Source organism: Myxine glutinosa, chromosome 8, assembly GCF_964187855.1.
Source record: "Myxine glutinosa chromosome 8, kmMyxGlut1.1, whole genome shotgun sequence".
Taxonomy (NCBI): domain Eukaryota; kingdom Metazoa; phylum Chordata; class Myxini; order Myxiniformes; family Myxinidae; genus Myxine; species Myxine glutinosa.
This window is the reverse complement of record NC_136268.1, coordinates 6,046,294-6,065,602: the sequence shown is the minus strand read 5'-3', so window position 1 is coordinate 6,065,602 and position 19,309 is coordinate 6,046,294. Positions and strand designations below refer to the sequence as shown.

Genomic DNA, 19,309 nt, shown 5'->3' with positions numbered 1-19,309 from the left:
ATCAGGCTTATTTCAATTTAATGCGAGGGCTGCATCTGTTTCTTCTCCACCAGCTGGTCGATGCGGGGCATAACTTTGCTCACAGCACATCGGAAATCATGAAATATATCAGAAATCAGAAATAAAAAAATGATCAGGCCAAATCTTTTTTTTTAAAGGTTGAGTCACGAACCACCTGGAAGGCCCTCGCGTACCACTAGTGGTACGCGTACCACAGGTTGGGAACCAGTGCCATAGAGGCTGGGTTGTTCATAATTCACTGTCACGTTACCAATGGGATTATTGACGGTATGGGTGTTGCGTGCGCTCGGGTATTGGAGCCACGCCCCTTTAAGGGGATCGGGCGGAAGTGACGGGGGGTTTATTTAGAGGAGTTCCGGTTTGGTTACGGGAGGTTTGTTCGAATAAAGGAGCCTTGAGCTATTCAAGAGTTTTCAGCCTTTTGATGCCCGTAACTCCTACAGCAGCATCGTTTTCGGGGCAGAGCCGCGTAATTAAGCAGACACTGGAGAGTTCATAGAACGCTTTACACTGCACTGTCTTGAGAAAAAGGACATGGGAAGGGTTACCACCTTCTTTTTTATTTAGACAAAGTTAGTTCAGGTGTTGTATTGCCGGGCACCACCATTTTGTCTGAGTCTCGATGATCTCTCGCCCTGAGAGTGCGAACGGCAAATTGATTTGGTGGGGACGGCACACAATATTGCCGAAGCGCTGCTAACTGAAGGTTTCTGGAAATGCAAACAAAGCGGAAATTTGTGTTATACGGTGTTCAAAACAGGTGATTAAATTGAAAGAAATAAAATTTGAAAGGTTGTACAAAAAACCCCATTGAATCAGAAGTTTATCGCCATTGATGCATTTGTAATACACCACCTTATTCAACATGTTAAATTAGTTATTCATGCTTGTTGTTTGTGTCCTTTATGATGTCCCTAAAAACAGTCAGTAAGTTTCCTGTTTCACAGGATTTTCAATTATTTTCGACAGACAGATAGAGAGACTTGAAGCAATGGCCTTACCCCCAGTGTGTGCACGCGCAGGACTACACGCCCGCCGTACAATATTGCCAAATTCAGCACCAGAGTACTGCTAAACTGCAGCCGATTTGTATTCTAGTGTTCAAAATATGAAATTTAATTGAGATAAAGTGGTTCCTCGATCATAAAATTCCCGTTAAGAGTCTACTCCAGGTCTGGTGCCAGTTCACTCATGTTGTCCATGTTCCATTGGGTGGAAGGGAAGGAGGAGCAATATGGAGTCTCTGTATCTCTCACTGTTTATGAAGTGTTTGTGCATTGTCACAAATATAATCTTAACATAATTATTGCCTTCTAAGTTTGGATAAAGGAGATCTTTTCGTTAATAAAACAAATTTAATCAACCACTTTTTTTTCAAATACCGACTTCTTTCCTGGAAGTCCTAGCAGTGTCCATTTGTTTTATACCTCTCCCCCTCAATCCCCCCACCCTTTCCATGCTCCCTCCTCCCAAGCCCTCTCCCTCCCACAGATCTCCCGAGGTCCCTGTTCTCTACTGTTATACTTGTGTGCTTCGCTCTCTCTCCCCCTCTTGTCTCCCGCTCCGTTTATTATATGTTTTGTGTGTCCGTTTATGTTTTTTGTCATTGATGTTAGCTCTTACACGAGCCTCGATGTTGTGTACAAAAAATATTTTGGTATATAACTAGTTCCTGCTGTGTGCATGTGTTGTGCAGGACCGCGTCACGTTTCGTTCAAAGCAGAATGTGGACTACGCGTTCCTCATGAACTTCTGTGCTAACATCTCAACGTTCTATCTCATGCTGGAGGATGATGTGACGTGCGCTCGAAACTACTTGAACCACATCCGACAGTTCATCGCATCCCGAGGCCCGGATACCTGGGCCACGCTTGAGTTTTCCAAGCTGGGGTACATTGGCAAGCTGTACCGCTCTGCCGACCTGCCACGCCTTGCACGCTTCCTGCTGCTGTTCTATCAGGAAATGCCCTGCGATTGGTTGCTCAGCCATTTCCGGATATTGCTGGCCCAAGGTGATGCCATTCGCTTCAAGCCATCACTGTTTCAGCACGTCGGCTACTATTCTTCATTTCGCGGCACCGCCAATAAGCTCAGTGATGACGATTTTGAAGAGGAGCCGACTGACATCCCAGACAACCCGCCGGCGGGTTTTGTGACCGACATTGAGGTTTTTGAGGACTACCACCCACATAAAGCCTACGGCATGAACAATGAGTATTTTTGGGGCAAGTCACCTAGTGTAGGGAAATCTTTCCGTGTATTATTCCGAAAGCCTGTGAACATCATGCGTGTGCGGGTGCAGACTGGCTCTGAGGATCGTAAAGGAGACTTTCTACGGGGCGGAACCGTTGAACTAGGCCACAGGCCTGTGTTGGTGAACAAGGGGCAGGACTGCGGAGAGTACATAGTTCTTGGAAGCCTTAAAGAGGGCTTTTTTGAAACAAAAGACGTGACAGAAAAAGCTCAATTTGCCGCAAACTGTCTCCGCCTAAAGGTCACTCAGAATCAGAGCGAATGGCTCATCATCAGGAGCATATCTGTGTGGATGGCTGACAATACGTAGGCCTTATTGTGATTCCTGTGTGCTTCGTAAAGATGAAGTACTGTTTACTTCCGGGAATTCATCGAAATGGTTGTGCGGCATTTGAATGAAGAGAGGCCGCGTATTTGTGCCAGAGTTCTCAAAATATTGCCCACTGGAGGACATAGTACACTATTCGACATGCAAAGCACTGATCTTTTGAACCTATGACGTAATTGTTTTTGATCTCCTTCGTGAGGATTGTCTTGACTATTGAGCTGTTTCACATTTGAGTTTTGTGTTCATATGATCATTTCTCAATACAGAGAGCATCGGCAGATTGTAGCACGGAGCACCTGCAGTATATGCGCATGCTTGAGGAACATCAACAAGGAAAAAGGTAGTTATGGTGGTGGCAACAGTGGATCTGTATATCAGAGGTCTTGAGGGTTCGCATTCTGTTGAAGGCAGCACGCTATTACAATATATTACAAGCGGTACAATATTACTAATTTGGACTCTACGCTTTTGGAAACCAAGCGAGTCTAAGGGAAATGATCAGGTAGCTGTTAGGCCTGTCGGTAAAAATACCCAGCTGGCTTATTGTTCACCTTCAGGAAAGGTGTAGGGTTAGGCCTGTTCCACCCGGTTTGGTGTACATATGTCAGGATACACTTTGTGGTTGACATATTGCCTTCAGGGGAACTTGGTATCAGCAATAAATACTTCCTGTGAAATACAGGATTACCCAAAATCCCCCGAATCGAATAGAGAGAGACAGAGAGATAGATAGATAGATAGAGACACACACAGAGAGACACACACAGAGACAGAGAGAGACAGAGAGACACAGACACACAGAGAGAGACAGAGAGACAGAGGCAGACAGAGACACAGAGACAGACAGAGACAGGGAGACACAGAGAGACACAGAGAGTAGTTGAGGGAGTGTGGCTGAGGTGTGGGTGAAAGATTGTGGTGCCAACTCAAACAAGACAGTATTTATATGGAGAGAGAGCTTTGGTGCCAGATATGAATAAATGCTCCTAAGGAGTAGGGTGGGCACAGGCTTGTTTTTGTGGTTACATGACGGATGACAAGGCCCAACGAAATGCACAGGCCTGCATTTCACCATCCTTCAGGAAGGTTACATTAAGATCTGGTACTCTTGTCTTTGAAACACTCCAGTGAAGGTTATCGTGCTACCGGAACGTCTGTCTGAGCCCTTTTGTCTCCATTTTCCGCAAGATTTGTTCGTGTTGCTCGGGCTTCCTTTACATTTTCCCATCACATTCCCATTTTTTTTGTGACCGTCGAAGGGCATTTAGAGGCGAGGCAAATCTAGCAGTGGCAAACGACTTGCTTTATGCGGGTGATATTGATGTGGTCGCGATTTGCCGGTGCAAATATACTGCCTCTCCAAGGGCACAATTTATGGCTGTGAGAGGCAAAGCCATCACGTGGACGTAGACGAAGCCTCGTGCTTACCACCTGCACATTTCTTCACCCGCAAAGCATTGTCCATTTCTTACTGTCATCGTAATAGTTGGTATTGCGGAATTGAAATGGAGTAATTTGCTTTCTTTAAATTACTATTTTATGGAAACTTGTGGGTTAATTTATTTGTTGCTTTTTGGGGGGCGGTGGGTTGATGTTTGTGGCGAGGAAGTTCCAAATGAAATGTTGTGGTTTTTTTTCCCTCTTCGCTGAATTCCTTCTGGATTTCTGAAATTGATTTTTAGCTTCTTTGTGGATAACCTGTAAAAAAACGAAATGATGCGCATACACATAGAAACAATATGGCGGTGAAATGCTTCTAGAACCAGAGGATCTCTGGTTCGTGTCGCTTGCACCCTTTGAATGTAGCGACCACCGGATATTCCAACCTAAGCCGTGTCCCTATACCTGGTGATGGTCGTCGTTCGTATGCATCACCTAGCTGCGGGTTGGCATCGGTTCTTGCAGGGACGTAGCGATGCCACTGAGGAGTGCCCCCTGTAAATTAGAGCTGGAATGGACGGCGCACGCATTGATTAATCACTCTACCTGTGAAATACCTGGGTGACACTTAATAGTTGCGTTGAGATTCGAACCCTGCCAGCCCCTGATGGTGGTGACACAAGGTTGCCACATTAACTAGCTCCACCACCCCTAATGCTCTGCAGTACAACTTCTGCCACAAATCTGCATTTTATGTACACAGGTCCAACCCCTGGAAGTTTCTTCGTCATTGATTTCAAAGTGCTCAAACTTGGACACCTGTTTGTTATTGACGTAGGATGTTCAGTCGTTTTTCTGTGTCACTTTTTGGATCAACTGCGATTAAAGCCGATGTGAGTATTTTTAATGCCTCCACCGACCAAGTCGCCGCAGCGATTATGTTGAATATTTGTCCAAGGGATCTGAGTCAAAGTTGGCACAAGTCCGTAAAATGATGCAAAGATGAACTGATTGGTTAATTTGGTCAAACGGTCGGACAAAAAATACAAAAACAAGAAGACGTCATGCGGAGCATGAAACTTGTAAAATCCGCCCCCCACCCCCAAGAAAAAAAAATTCCATTGATACAGCAAATTGTCCATTTCATCAAGATTAAAATTGACAATCTTGATCAAAGATCGGGTCAACAGGAAGAAAAGTGATGATTTTTCAGATGAAAAACGATGATTTTGGAAGGTTGACCTTGAGTTGACCTTTGACCTCAAAAATAGTTAGTTTCCCTATTTAGTGACTCGATGTGCAAATGCTGTTCAATTTTCAAGTCAATCGGATGAAAATTGAGGATTTTAAAAACTTGGCCTATGTTGACCTTTTGGCCTATGTTGACCTCAAAAATACTTGGTGGTTGAATTCAGTGACCAGATATGTAAATCCTCTTAGAATTTCAAGTCAATCAAATGAAAATTGGTGATTTTATAATTTCGGCCTATGTTGACCTTTTGGCCTATGTTTACCAAAAATATAATTTGTGGTTGAATTCAGTGACCAGATATGCAAGTCATCTTTAGATTTCAAGTCAATCGGATGAAAATTGAGGATTTTAGAAATTTGGCAAAGTTGGTGACCTTTGGCCTTTGTTGACCTTTTGACCCCAAAAACAATAGGCTTCTCAATTGGGACGACCTATACAACTTGAAGTTTCGTGACGATCGGTTTCGAATTGTGACCTGTAGGCCGGTGACAAACAAGCAAGCAAACAGACAGACAGAGAGAACCACAAACGCAACCGACCAATATACTTGAAAAATCTTCGATTTTGCAAGTAAAGATGCAAACACTGAATACAAAATATACGAAATGCATAAACACAAAAATTACAAAGTACAAAGTAAAAAAAGTACAAAGTAAAAATACAAAAAGATACAAAAAAGTTGGCACAAAGGTCCCGTTAGGTAAAAATTCTGTTACTGAGCTAACTTGTGAACCAGTGATGGGATTTTGACCAAACTTAGTATCAGTATATATTAAGATGCTAAGATGAACTGATTCGATTTCAGCATCAAGAGGTCAAAGTCTGCCACAGGTTTTCATTACTGCGATAACCTGAGAATGGCTGAAGGGATCCAAGTCAAACTTGGTACAAATATGTATAATTAATGATGTAAAGATAAACTGGTACCTCGCTATTATTTTATTTCCATAAATGTAATATTGAATAACAATCGGGATTTCTCGAGGCATGATATTTCTGCTGATATTAATTGATGTCACATTCTCACACATAATACAAAACCACACTGAGGCAAATGTGTCTGGCGGCCCCGCCCCCATCAGGCTGAATGACAGTCGGTGCCCCACCCTCCCTGCATCTCCCGTCCTGTTCTTTCACAAAGGAATGTAGGTGTCCGTTCTTTCCGTGGAATCAAGCGGTTTAAAATTACATGATAGAGGCAGCTCAGAAATATGCCGTCTGAACATGATTATTATGATTATGATGAATGAGAAGAATTCCAGGTTGTGACAAATTTCGTTTTGTTTTCTTTTCTTTTCCATTTTCCATGGTGTGGAGGACTAAAAGGTTATCCCTGCCGCGACAATCAGTTAAACAGACTAGGTACAGTCACGTGAAAAAGGAAGTACACCCCATGTAAAGTTTTGACTTTTTCAACATATTTCAACATACAGCTAATTGATCTTCATTTCAACAATATTGAGAGATAAAGGTGATATAATATAACAAATATCATGAAACATTTACATTTTGTAGTCCATTGTATAATTTAAATAAACATAAATGTAAATTTCGCATGTGGAAAAAGTAAGTACACGCCAACATTTATCACTACTTCAAATACCTAAAATTAGAATCAGGTGCACCAGCTCAGGTGCAAATGATTAGAACATCGTAAGAGAGGATCTTGGAGGAACCTTTCTTATTTAAACCTCAGACATTTAGTTTGGTTTGCTCTTTGTTGTTGAAGTGTGCGGCGTCACCATGCCCTGATCAAAAGAGCTCTCTGAGGCCTTCGGAAAGAAGGTTATAGATGCCTACGAGTCTGGGAAGGGATTTAATAAGATCTCCAAACAATTTGAAATCAATCATTCGACTGTCCGGAAGATCATCTACAAGTGGAGAAGATTCAAAACAACTGCCAACTTGTTCAGGCCAGGCCGCCCCAGCAAGTTCAGCCCGAGAGCAGACCGCAAGATGCTGAAAGAAGTCTCTAAGAACCCCAGAATGTCATCACGGGACATACAGGTAGCTCTTGCCACTGTTGATGTCAAAGTGCACGAGGCTACCATTAGAAAGAGGCTGCACAAATTTGATCTGCATGGGAGGTGTGCCAGGAGGAAACATTTGCTGTCCAGAAAGAACATCAAGGCAAGACTAAAGTTTGCCAATGAACACCTCGGCAAAGACCAGCACTTCTGGAACAATGTGCTCTGGACAGATGAGTCAAAGGTAGAGCTATTTGGCCACAGTACCAGAAGACATGTTTGGCGAAAACCAAAGACAGCATTTGACCACAAGAACCTGATACCAACTGAAAAGCATGGTGGTGGAAATATTATGGTTTGGGGCAGCTTTGCTGCATCAGGGCCTGGGCAGCTCACCATCATAGAATCCACTATGAATTCTTCATTGTACCAGAGGGTGCTTGAGGATAATGTGAGGCCATCTGTCGGAAAGTTGAAGCTCAACCGAAGGTGGACCTTGCAACATGACAATGACCCTAAACATACCAGTAAATCCACCAAGGAATGGCTGAAAAGAAAGAAATGGAGGGTGCTGGAATGGCCAAGTCAAAGCCCAGATCTAAATCCCATCGAGATGTTGTGGGGGGATTTGAAACGAGCTGTGCATGCAAGAAACCCCTCAAACATCGCACAGCTGAAAGAATTCTGCATGGAGGAGTGGGAAAAACTTTCTCCCAGTTGATATCAGAGACTGGTAGACAGTTATAAGAAACGCCTACTTGAGGTTGTTTCTGCCAAAGGGGGCAACACCACCTATTAGAGCCAAGGGTGTCCTTACTTTTCCACATGCGAAATTTGCATTTATGTTTATTTAAATTATACAATGGACTACAAAATGTAAATGTTTCATGATATTTGTTATATTATATCACCTTTATCTCTCAATATTGTTGAAATGAAGATCAATTAGCTGTATGTTGAAATATGTTGAAAAAGTCAAAACTTTACATGGGGTGTACTTACTTTTTCACGTGACTGTATGTTCTCGTATGTAGCCGAAACGACTATTTAGAAAAGATACTCCAACTTTCGTTTTCCATGTAGCGGATGGGTGGGACTTCATTTTGTCCGCAACATCCCTACATAGAGAGAATACAGTAATACAGAATACAGAACTCTGAGCGTACTCTCTGATACACTACTCACAATAAGTTAGGGATATTGGCAGGTTCTTCGGTGTGGTTGATTTTGTGGATTAATTACGTTGAAAAAAGTTGTTGGTCCTAATTCTATGGTTATTAATGAGTGTGAAAAAACACAGCATTCTTAATTCCAATACCCTAACCCCTATTAAAAAAATCAACTCACTCCCACAATATCCCTAACTTATTGTGAGTAGTGTATACATATATATTCGAGTTTATATTTATATTTATATATATATATATATGAACTAGCAAAGGTACCCAGAAATGCTGGGCAATGCAGGGTCGCTTCGCTGATGAGAATATTGGTAGGGAGGGACGAGGGAGAAGAGAGGAGGTCGGGGGGGTGGGGAGAGAGAGAGGTGGGGGGAGGGAGAGGTGAGAGAAGGGAGGTGAGGGGAGAGAGAGGAGGTGGGTGGAGAGAGAGAGGAGGTGGGTGGAGAGAGGGGACGATGGAGAGAGAGGAAGGGGGAGAGAGAGGAAGGGGGAGAGAGGAGGACGGGGGAGGAAGAGAATGAAGGGGGTGGGGGTGGGATGGGAGCGGAGGAGGAAGGGTGGGGGGAGAAGAGGAGGGAGTGTGGAGGATGGGTAGGGGGAGCAGGATGATGGGGACCGGAATGGGTGAGCAAGAGGAGGGGTGAGTGGGGAGCAGGAGGAGGAGTGAGTGGGGAGCAGGAGGAGGGGTGAGTGGTGAGTGGGGAGCAGGAGGAGGGGTGAGTGGGGAGCAGGAGTAGGATTGAGCTGGGAACAACAGTAGGGGTGAGCTGGGATCAACAGTAGGGGTGAGCTGGGATCAACAGTAGGTGTGAGCTGGGATCAACAGTTGGGGTGAGTGGGGATCAGGAAAGGGGGGTGAGCAGGGATTAGGAGGAGGGGTGAGCAAGAGGAAGGGTGAGTGGGGAGCAGGAGTAGGGGTGAGCTGGGATCAAGAGTAGGGGTTAGCAGGGATCAACAGTAGGGGTGAGCTGGGATCAACAGTAGGGGTGAGCTGGGATCAACAGTAGGGGTGAGCTGGGATCAAGAGTAGGGGTGAGCAGGGATTAGGAGGAGGGGTGAGCAAGAGGAAGGGTGAGTGGGGAGCAGGAGTAGGGGTGAGCTGGGATCAAGAGTAGGGGTGAGCTGGGATCAAGAGTAGGGGTGAGCTGGGATCAAGAGTAGGGGTGAGCTGGGATCAACAGTAGGGGTGAGCTGGGATCAACAGTAGGGGTGAGCTGGGATCAACAGTAGGGGTGAGCTGGGATCAACAGTAGGGGTGAACTGGGATCAACAGTAGGGGTGAGCTGGGATCAACAGTAGGGGTGAGCTGGGATCAACAGTAGGGGTGAGCTGGGATCAACAGTAGGGGTGAGCAGGGATCAGGACGAGGGTTGAGCAGGGATTAGGAGGGATGAGCTGGGATCAACAGTTGGGGTGAGCGGGGAATAGTAGGGGTGAGTGGGGATTAGGAGGGGTGAGCGGGGATTAGGAGGGGTGAGCGGGGATTAGGAGGGGTGAGCGGGGATTAGGAGGGGTGAACGGGGATTAGGAGGGGTGAACGGGGATTAGGAGGGGTGAGCAGGGATTAGGAGGGGTGAGCAGGGATTAGGAGGGGTGAGCAGGGATCAACAATAGGGGTGAGCGGGGATTAGGAGAGGTGAGCAGGGATTAGGAAGGGTGAGCAGGGATCAACAGTAGGGGTGAGCGGGGATCAACAGTAGGGTGAGCGTGGATCAACAGTCGGGGTGAGCGTGGATCAACAGTCGGGGTGAGCGTGGATCAACAGTCGGGGTGAGCAGGGATCAGGACGAGGGGTGAGCAGGGATTAGGAGGGGTGGGCGGGGATCAACAGTAGGGGTGAGTGGAGATTAGGAGGGGTGAGCGGGGATTAGGAGGGGTGAGCGGGGATTAGGAGGGGTGAGCAGGGATCAACAGTAGGGGTGAGCGGGGATTAGGAGAGGTGTGCAGGGATTAGGAGGGGTGAGCAGGGATTAGGAGGGGTGAGCAGGGATCAACAGTAGGGGTGAGCGGGGATCAACAGTAGGGTGAGCGTGGATCAACAGTCGGGGTGAGCAGGGATCAGGACGAGGGGTGAGCAGGGATTAGGAGCGGTGGGCGGGGATCAACAGTAGGGGTGAGCAGGGATCAGGACGAGGGGTGCGCAAGGAGCAGCAGGTGAGTGAGTGGGTAGCAGGAGGAAAAGGAGGAGGTGTCAGAGCAGGGGTGTTCCATTACTGATTACCTTGTGGAGCGCTTGCCACGTGGCTTTAAACACTCAAGGTAACACTCCAACGAAATGGTTGATGAGGAAATGGATCGTGAAGGACACCGTGGGATCTTTTAACGTCCATCAATTAATGTCGGTAGACAGGACACAAAAATTGATGAATCAGTCTATACCTGTGAAACATCGGGATGACAGTTTTATAGGTAGGTCGAGCTTTAAATAGCTTTAGGTGAGTGTGCATACCTCTCGGCCATCCTGCAAGCAACCTGACCGTCATCACTTTCGTTTATCGAAATTGATGCCAAGTCCAAAGTCTTCACCTGTTTCACTTCATTCTATTGATAACATATTGTCGCTCTCCTCGAGACTCCTTAATAACGACAGGTATGTTCAGCATTCGTTACGTTGTTTATGACGTCACCACCAATCTTTGTACCCCCAGGTTATTTTATTTGGCCGCTCGTGCGCATTTAATCACAGTTTTCAATATAAAAGATGATTCTGGGACTCTCAGCACTAATCGATCAAACATAAGAATTTAAAAGCTCCATCCTCTCCGGAGCACATGGACCAAGGGTCTCGGAAATGCAATTCGGGTCTCGCCCTTCGGCCACGGACCGCGGGACAAGCCGACGCTGGTTTATCCTTCCTTTACACTTAGCGGGAAATCGATTGCGAGGAGTAAGTGGATTCCGTCCCCAAGGCCCAGGAGATCGGGAGGGATGTGGAAACTTGACATTCCATGAGTTGCTCTTCGCAGGATCGGATGTCGCACCGAGATGAAGTCGCTAATGAGACTAAAACTGCCGGAAATGATCATCCGAAATCGATAATAATGACGATAATCACTTTTGTCAAATAATTTGCATATTGCTTTCAATATTAGTAACAAATGTGTGAATGACTATTATAGTTAGATGTATAGCTGTGTGAATGAATAGTATTATAGTTTTTACCTCTCCCAAATTCCCTTGCCTCCTCCCCCCAAGCCCTCTCCCTCCCACAGATCTCCCGATGTCCCTGCTCTCAAATGTTGTAATTGTGTGCTTCCCCCTCCCTCCCCATCTTGTCTCCCGCTCCCTTTATTTCGTCTTGTGTCGGTTTTTTTCCCCCGTCATTAATGTTAGCTCTTACACGAGCCTCGCTCTTGTATACAAAAAAAACAACAGCTCTGCCACGTGATCAGGTCATGTGATCTGTGAGCCAGGTTATGCAAGGTGGACGAAACACTATTTGCAGGTGTTACAGTATTTTTTTTATTTTATTGTGGGCAACTTTTATTTTTCATGCCCTGGTTTGAAGTAATGCACAAAAATAATCCGACGACTAGCACATCCTCCGATAACCTGCCGAATATCACTGTTAATCGATCGTATCATGGGAGAGCTTGGTGCTTGGGGTGTATAAGTGGGTGATGCGAAATAAGTGGGCCAAAAACAATGAATAAGAGGGCAAAGTGAATCGATTCTACCGAGTTATAACATCAAATATTTAAAACACGTGATTCGCAGCACATCGATTACCTGGCAGTAGTGTCGGTGAAGCGTGCAGAGCGTGACGTTTTCTGCTGGTATCACATTTGTACACGTAGCGAGTTACCTGCTAGTTTTTAACCCTGCTGTCTGCACTCAAAGAAGGCTGTGACCTTTGGCTCGTAGATTCTCAAGGTGTTATGATTGATGGAAGAAGACTGGAAGAACAACAAGGAGAAAAAGATATAAAATGTCAAAGCCCCCCATGGTTTTTGTAATACTGCTGTACAGAGTTAAAGGCCATCAGTCGGCCATCTTTGGTCAAATTACAAAACAAAATATTCTGCCTATGTATACTCCCATGTATTGTCTGTGTGCCGAGTTTGAACAAAATTGGTCCATGCATGTACAAGAAAATGGATGGGGACAAGTTTAAGTTTTAAAAAATGGCCGCCAGTCGGCCATCTTGGATATGATCTCAAAAGAAAATGACGTGCATATATATATATATATATATATATATATATATATATATATATATATATATATATATATATATATATATAAGCCCTCACTCATTATCTGTGTGTGAAGTTTTAACAAGATCGGTAAATGCATGTCCAAGAAATGGTTGAGGACGTGTTCAATATCGGGTTTTTTACAACTAAAATGGTCGCCAGTCGGCCATCTTTGATCAGATCTCAAAATAAAATAAAGTAATGAGCATGTGCATACCATCATGTACTGTGCTTGTGCCAAGTTTGATCAAAATAGGACCATGCACAACATGTCCGAGATATGGTTGCGAACGCATACACGCACGGACGGATGGGCGAGACCCAATCCATAAGCCCCCGTTTCGGACTAAGTCCAATTGGAGCTGATAATACAAGAGGTGTGGCAGAAAGCATGCAAGTTTTTCTCCGGCCTTCGTGCGGTCTGTACCGAGAAATTGCACTCCAGATAGAGACGGGCTTTTCGTCAACAAAATGGTATTATAATTATAATACATGGTGAATTAATAGGGCACTTTCAAAATGACATTATATATATATATATATATATATATATATATATATATATATATATATATATATATATATATATATATATATATATATATATACATATATATATATATATATATATATATATATACATATATATATATATATATTGTTACGGTTTTCGCCGCCCTTCCTGCCCTTACCAAGGGGAGATTAAGCCCCTTGTTCTTCTTGGGTCGGCGCAACCGAGAGACTTAAATCGCCCCTCCTGGGCAAACGCAGGGTAGGGTTCCGGGACGAAGTTCGCACGTACCTAAGTACCTGCGCCGCTGCGGAAGCGGGGAATCAAGCCTCGCACAAGCTACGTGTAATTTGAGTACACCGAGCGGATTGCGTACCACGTGGTCCGTGCAGTTACCTTGGTGTTGGAACCCGATTAGAGCGGTTTTATTCGTACCACGCTTAGTCAATGATGGAAAAGACGAGACGGTCGAATAAAAGGAAGAACACAGGTTAATTACTATTCGCACTATTATGTACAAGGCGAAGAGACACAGAGCAGTCTTATACAGTCTTAAGTTAACCCCAGACACGGGCCCGATCACACTCACAGGGGGAAATGAAGGGAGGATGATGTTCACGCGCTGACTTGGTCGTTCAGGAACGGCTCCGCCCGGCGTGGCTCTCCCCGGTCACAGCACGTCCCGCGATGAAGGCAAGCAGGCGGTGGGAGGGATTCTTGCAGTGCGTCTCTCGAACAAAGGGCAGAGCAGGCAGGCGGAAGGGAAATGTACGCGTCTCTCGCCAGGCTTGGCGGTTTTCACACAGCGCGTTTAATTGACGGCGTGCTCTCACTCACGTAACCCAATAGAGGTTCTGCCTTAAGCTCAACTGAGCGTTTTACTTGTAAGAGCGCTTTACAACTCGGTTCATGCGCGTCTTCTCTCAGAACTCAACTCTCACAAGTGCCTCTCCCACCAGAACTTAACTTGGTTCAGCTCACCTCTTCGCAGAACTCCGGTGGGGGCTTCGCGCAACGGGTTATATGGCCAACCCCCTTAGGTCTGTCGAATGTTCTAACCACGCCTGGTGACGCAGTGCCGCAGCCACTCCCTTCGAGCCCCGATTGGCGGCTCGCTCTTACCGTCGGCTTCTCTTCCGCCCTCCTTCAGTCTTGCCTCGATTTGCCAGGCCTGCCTCGTGTTAATTTGCGCCAAAAAGCAAAAGGCGGCATAAGGCGGCATAAGGCGGCATAAGGCAATGAAAGGAAACTTTATATATATATATATATATATATGAAAATTAACCTTTATATATATATATATATATATATATATATATATATATATATATATATATATATATATATTTGTGCAGTGTCTGTTCTGTGTTGTCTTGTCACTGAACTACTCCCTCAAATGATTCTGGTACTCTCAGCATCACGCCACACCACGACAAGAGGGCCACACCACAACAAGAGGGCCACACCACGACAAGTGGACCACACCATGGCAAGTGGGTCACACAACGACAAGTGGACCACACCACGACAAGTGTGTCACACCAAGACAAGGGGGCCACACCACGACAAGAGGGCCACACCACGACAAGAGGGGCACACCACAACAAGAGGGCTAGACCATGACAAGTGGGTCACACCACGACAAGTGGGCCACACCACAAGAGGGCCACACCATGACAAGAGGGCCATACCATGACAAGAGGGCCACACCACGACAAGTGGGCCACACCACGACAAGAGGGCCACACCACGACAAGAGGGCCACACCACGACAAGAGGGCCACACCATGACAAGAGGGCCACACCATGACAAGAGGGCCACACCACGACAAGTGGGCCACACCATGAAAAGAGGACCACACCACGACAAGTGGGCTACACCACAACAAGAGGGCCACACCACAAGTGGGACACACCATGACAAGAGGGCCACACCACGACAAGTGAGCTACACCACGACAAGAGGGCCACACCACAACAAGTGAGCTACACCAGGACAAGAGGGCCACACCACAACAAGAGGGCCACACCACGACAAGGGTGCCACACCACGACAAGAGGGCCACACCACGACAAGAGGGCCACACCACGACAAGGGTGCCACACCACGACAAGAGGGCCACACTACGACAAGGGTGCCACACCAGGACAAGAGGGCCACACCACAACAAGAGGGCCACACCACGACAAGAGGGCCACACCACGACAAGAGGGCCACACCACGACAAGAGGGCCACACCACAACAAGTGAGCTACACCACGACAAGAGGGCCACACCACAACAAGTGAGCTACACCAGGACAAGAGGGCCACACCACAACAAGAGGGCCACACCATGACAAGAGGGCCACACCACGACAAGTGGACCACACCACGACAAGGGTGCCCAACCACGACAAGAGGGCCACACCACGACAAGAGGGCCACACCATGACAAGTGGGCCACACCACGACAAGAGGGCTACATTACAAGAGGGCCACACCACAAGTTGGCCACCCCATGACAGGTGGGCCACACCACGAGGAGTCGCTGAGCGGCACAGGGTAACTAAATAGCATTTGATGAGTCATTCACGACAGATCGTGTTTACAAAAGCTCCACTTTGAATCTTTATAGCCACCCAACATATCTTCTTCCTCGACTCTTCCTCGACTCTTCCTGGACTCTTCCTGGACCCTTCCTCGACTCTTCCTGGACTCTTCCGGGACTCATGCAGCCACTCGTTTGGATTGAAACTGAACTGCTGTGGCAGGAATCGATTAGAAGGAGAAAGTGTGCGTGCGGTTTTTATTTTGTTTACCTATTGATTGATTAAGGGGAGTATCGAGTTGAAAGATGGCTGCAAGTAGCATTAATGGGCCAAGCTGACAAAGCTGAGTAATAAACCAACCGGTGGGCCAGGTGACAAACTGCACAGGCTCCACCAACCTGGCGGTGTCGCAGCCGAATGAGTGTGACGATTTCATTGGGGCACAAGGTTTGATTTCTTCCATCGATTTCTTAATAATTAACAAATTAATTTCCCCATCTCTGCGTATTACCTGCCAAACAGAAGGGTGATGAAACTCTCCCTTTTGTTTGTCAATGGCGATGTGCTAAAATTGACGTCACGAAGATGTTCAATCTTACCTGTACTCTAAGAAAGATGTCTGTCTGTCTGTCTGTTTGTCGCCATTTTTCTCAGAGATAGCCGAGCGGAGCTTTCTCAAACTTTCAGAGGATCATCAGTGCTGGGGAGTGTTTTAAGCCAAATATTTTTAGAGAATTTTTTAAAAGTTGAATTTTTAAAAATTGTTCTTCGTGTATTAAAATGTCAACGGGATGAGAACAGCGCCGCATAGCCGTGCTAGTTGTTGATATATCTTTTCAAAGTTTTTTAAGCGGTTAATAGCTATATATAATGGAGCAAGTGTTTGTATGTATGTATGTATGTATGTATGTATGTATGTCTGCTCTTCACCCATTGATTGGACAGCTGACATGACTCCACCCACAAATGTAACCTGATATACTTAACCTAAAGTACCCAGAGGACCCAAAAGATCCTCCCCTCTCCCCCCTCAACACCCCGATGACCTACAAGACTGAGAAGACCCAGAGGACCCAAAATACCCCAAAGACCCTGAAGACCCCAGATAACCAAAAGACCCTGGAGACCCAAAATACCCCAAAGATCCTTGAAGATCCAAAATACCAAAACGATGAAAAGACCCCAAAGATCCTTTAAAGACCTGAAAGGTTAAAAATATCCCGGAGACTCAATGCACTGCAAATACCCTTAAAGACCCAGAAGACCAAAACACCCAAATGACAAAAAACACACTGAAGACCAAAAAGACCCAAAAGACTGAAAAGAAACCGAAGACCCAAAAGACCCTTAAATGGGAACCCAAACGTAAAAAAGAATTCTTTTGAAAACCAGTGACAATCATAATCAGTCTAATTTGAAGGGAGTTTTATTTTATTTTATTTGTGAATCACAAAATGCTGAAAAAAGCCCTAGAGTGTCGATTTTTGAGTTTGCCAGTGACATCACATTGTGAACTCACTGTGATCCTGCTGGCGACAGAACATAGAGACAGTGCAATCCGAGCTGCTCGGATTCCGATAATATAATGATTGGGGATGTTGGAGGGGTGGTGTGTGTGAGTTGGTCGTGGTTATTGTTAGCTAGGGTGATGGTTGTTGGGGGGTGGTGTGGACATGGTGAGGGTGGGGGGTAGGAGGGAAGAGAAGGGTATAGGTTGATCGTGGGTCCTGTTAGCTAGGGTGATGGTTGATTGTTTGTGTTTTGTTTTTTGGAAAATTTGGATGCCTCAAAAACCAAGGCCACCTAAGTTGAACAGAGAGCCAGCAATATTACCAAAGGAAATCATCAAGCAATCCAAGGCAAAGCAGTTGTATCAGCAGAAAATATCCTCAATAAGAGATGGCAGCAAATGTGTTGTACGATTGGAACGTACAAAATGTGTTGTACGCATTATCACCCATAGGGTCGCCCGTAGGGCGGGTACTCTGCCAGTTACAATAATAAGGAAGGAATTCTGGTTGTGACGTCACAAAAAGACTTTACAAAAGTGCCTTTCACGACTGAATAAAGAATCATTTATGAATTACTAGCAAGAGTCCCTGGCGTTGCCGAGGGGAGGGGAGGGGAGGGGGGGGCAGGTGAGGGACGGGAAAGATATACGACATGTCCATCTTTGGGGGGGGGGGTGACTTTGACAGCCCCTCCGTTTTGGGGAAGTGGGGGAAAGGAAGGAGGTAAAATCTACCCGTGCAAAGAGTGCTTTAACCTCAGTGTTGCACAGGCAAAGTGGGAAATTGCAATACTCTTTGCCACCATCACTGCATGCTGCATGGTTCACATGTGCTGCTGCATGGTGCTGCATGCTGCATGGTGCTGCATGGTTCACATTTACATAGAGAATTTACGCCCCTCTCCTGGTCCCCTACACCCCGAATGAGGCCGCGGCCACATAGCCTATGTTACCCCCCAGACAAAGTCGTATTTGTATTTGTATTTTTACCCCGAGTAAAGTATAAAATTGTTTATAGCTGGAGTGCCTTTTTTTTTTTTGGATACATAAATCGAGGCTCGTGAAAGAGCTAACATTTATCACACAAACAAATCAAACAGACAAACAAACAAAGTACTGTATATAAAAAGGGGGGTGGTAGACAATAAGGGGAGAGAAGGGGAAGCACATAAACACAACATTTGAGAGCAGGGACATCGGGAATGTGTGGGAGGGAGAGGGCTTGGGGGGAGGCGGAGTGGGAAGGGGGGAGGCCGCGTGGGAAGGGGGGGGGGGGCGGGAGAAGTTTTAAACACAAGTACACCAAGGACTTCCAGGAAAGAAGTTGGTATTTCAAAAAAGTGGATTTGGGGTGAAATTAGTGGGGGTAGAAAAGATCAAGGTTTTGGATGGTGGAAGATAAGAGATGGTGGTGAACAGCTGTTTTAAAGACCTGGAGGGTGGAGTGGGATTGAAGAGAGTGAGGGAGTTTGTTCCAGAGGCGGGAGAAAAGAGGAATGAAGGAGTGAAGGTGAGCAGAGAGTCTTGATTTTGGCAGTTTAACCATAAGAGGGTTGCAGGCAGATGTTGTGCGACCTGCAGGAATATTTGGGGACAGAGCCCAGAGAGAGCTGGGGGGGCAAGGCCGGAGAGGAGTCGGTAGACGACGGAAAGACCACCAACCTGCCTGCGGTGAGTGAGTGAGAGGCCCTTGGAGTTACCTTCATCGCGGGAGATTCCAATGATTCTGAACGCTTTGGTTTCAACAGCGTGAAGACGAGCTAGGTGCGAGGCAGGAGCACCTGGCGTTGCTCAAGCGAAAAAGAAACATTAACATATTTGAAATGAGGGCAAATATAATGGAAAAGCAATTACATCCAAATCAGAATACATCACAAATATCAAATCATCATTTCACCTTTTCGTTGAATATTTGCTGCTGAATGTGCCATTCATCACGTTTCTGAGTTAAATATGATGACGTTCAGGAAGAAGAAGACTTACCACCACCTTCGACCGCTTCCGGAATTGTTTGATTATTTGTGTTCAAATGTCTGGTGATTGTTTTGTATTTATTTATGCGAATGTGTACTTGTATATAACTGTTATTAAGCAAAAGGTTTAGGCATTATGGAGAGATTAACAAAAAATACAAAAAAAACAACGTTTAAAAAATATATAAATATATATATGTGCACCT

General features: G+C 45.7%; 1 protein-coding gene across 2 annotated transcripts in view; it reads left to right on the top strand.

The window, feature by feature from the left end:
* MGAT4C (MGAT4 family member C) overlaps positions 1 to 4,884 on the top strand; it is a 62,689-nt gene extending 57,805 nt beyond the window's left edge. For both annotated transcript variants that reach the window (XM_068123994.2, XM_068123996.2), the window contains one exon: positions 1,718 to 4,884. In XM_068123994.2, coding sequence (XP_067980095.2) covers positions 1,718 to 2,584 — 867 coding nt within the window. In that variant the 3' untranslated portion in view covers positions 2,585 to 4,884. The remainder of the gene's footprint in view (positions 1 to 1,717) is intronic.
* Positions 4,885 to 19,309: the final 14,425 nt, after the last annotated feature.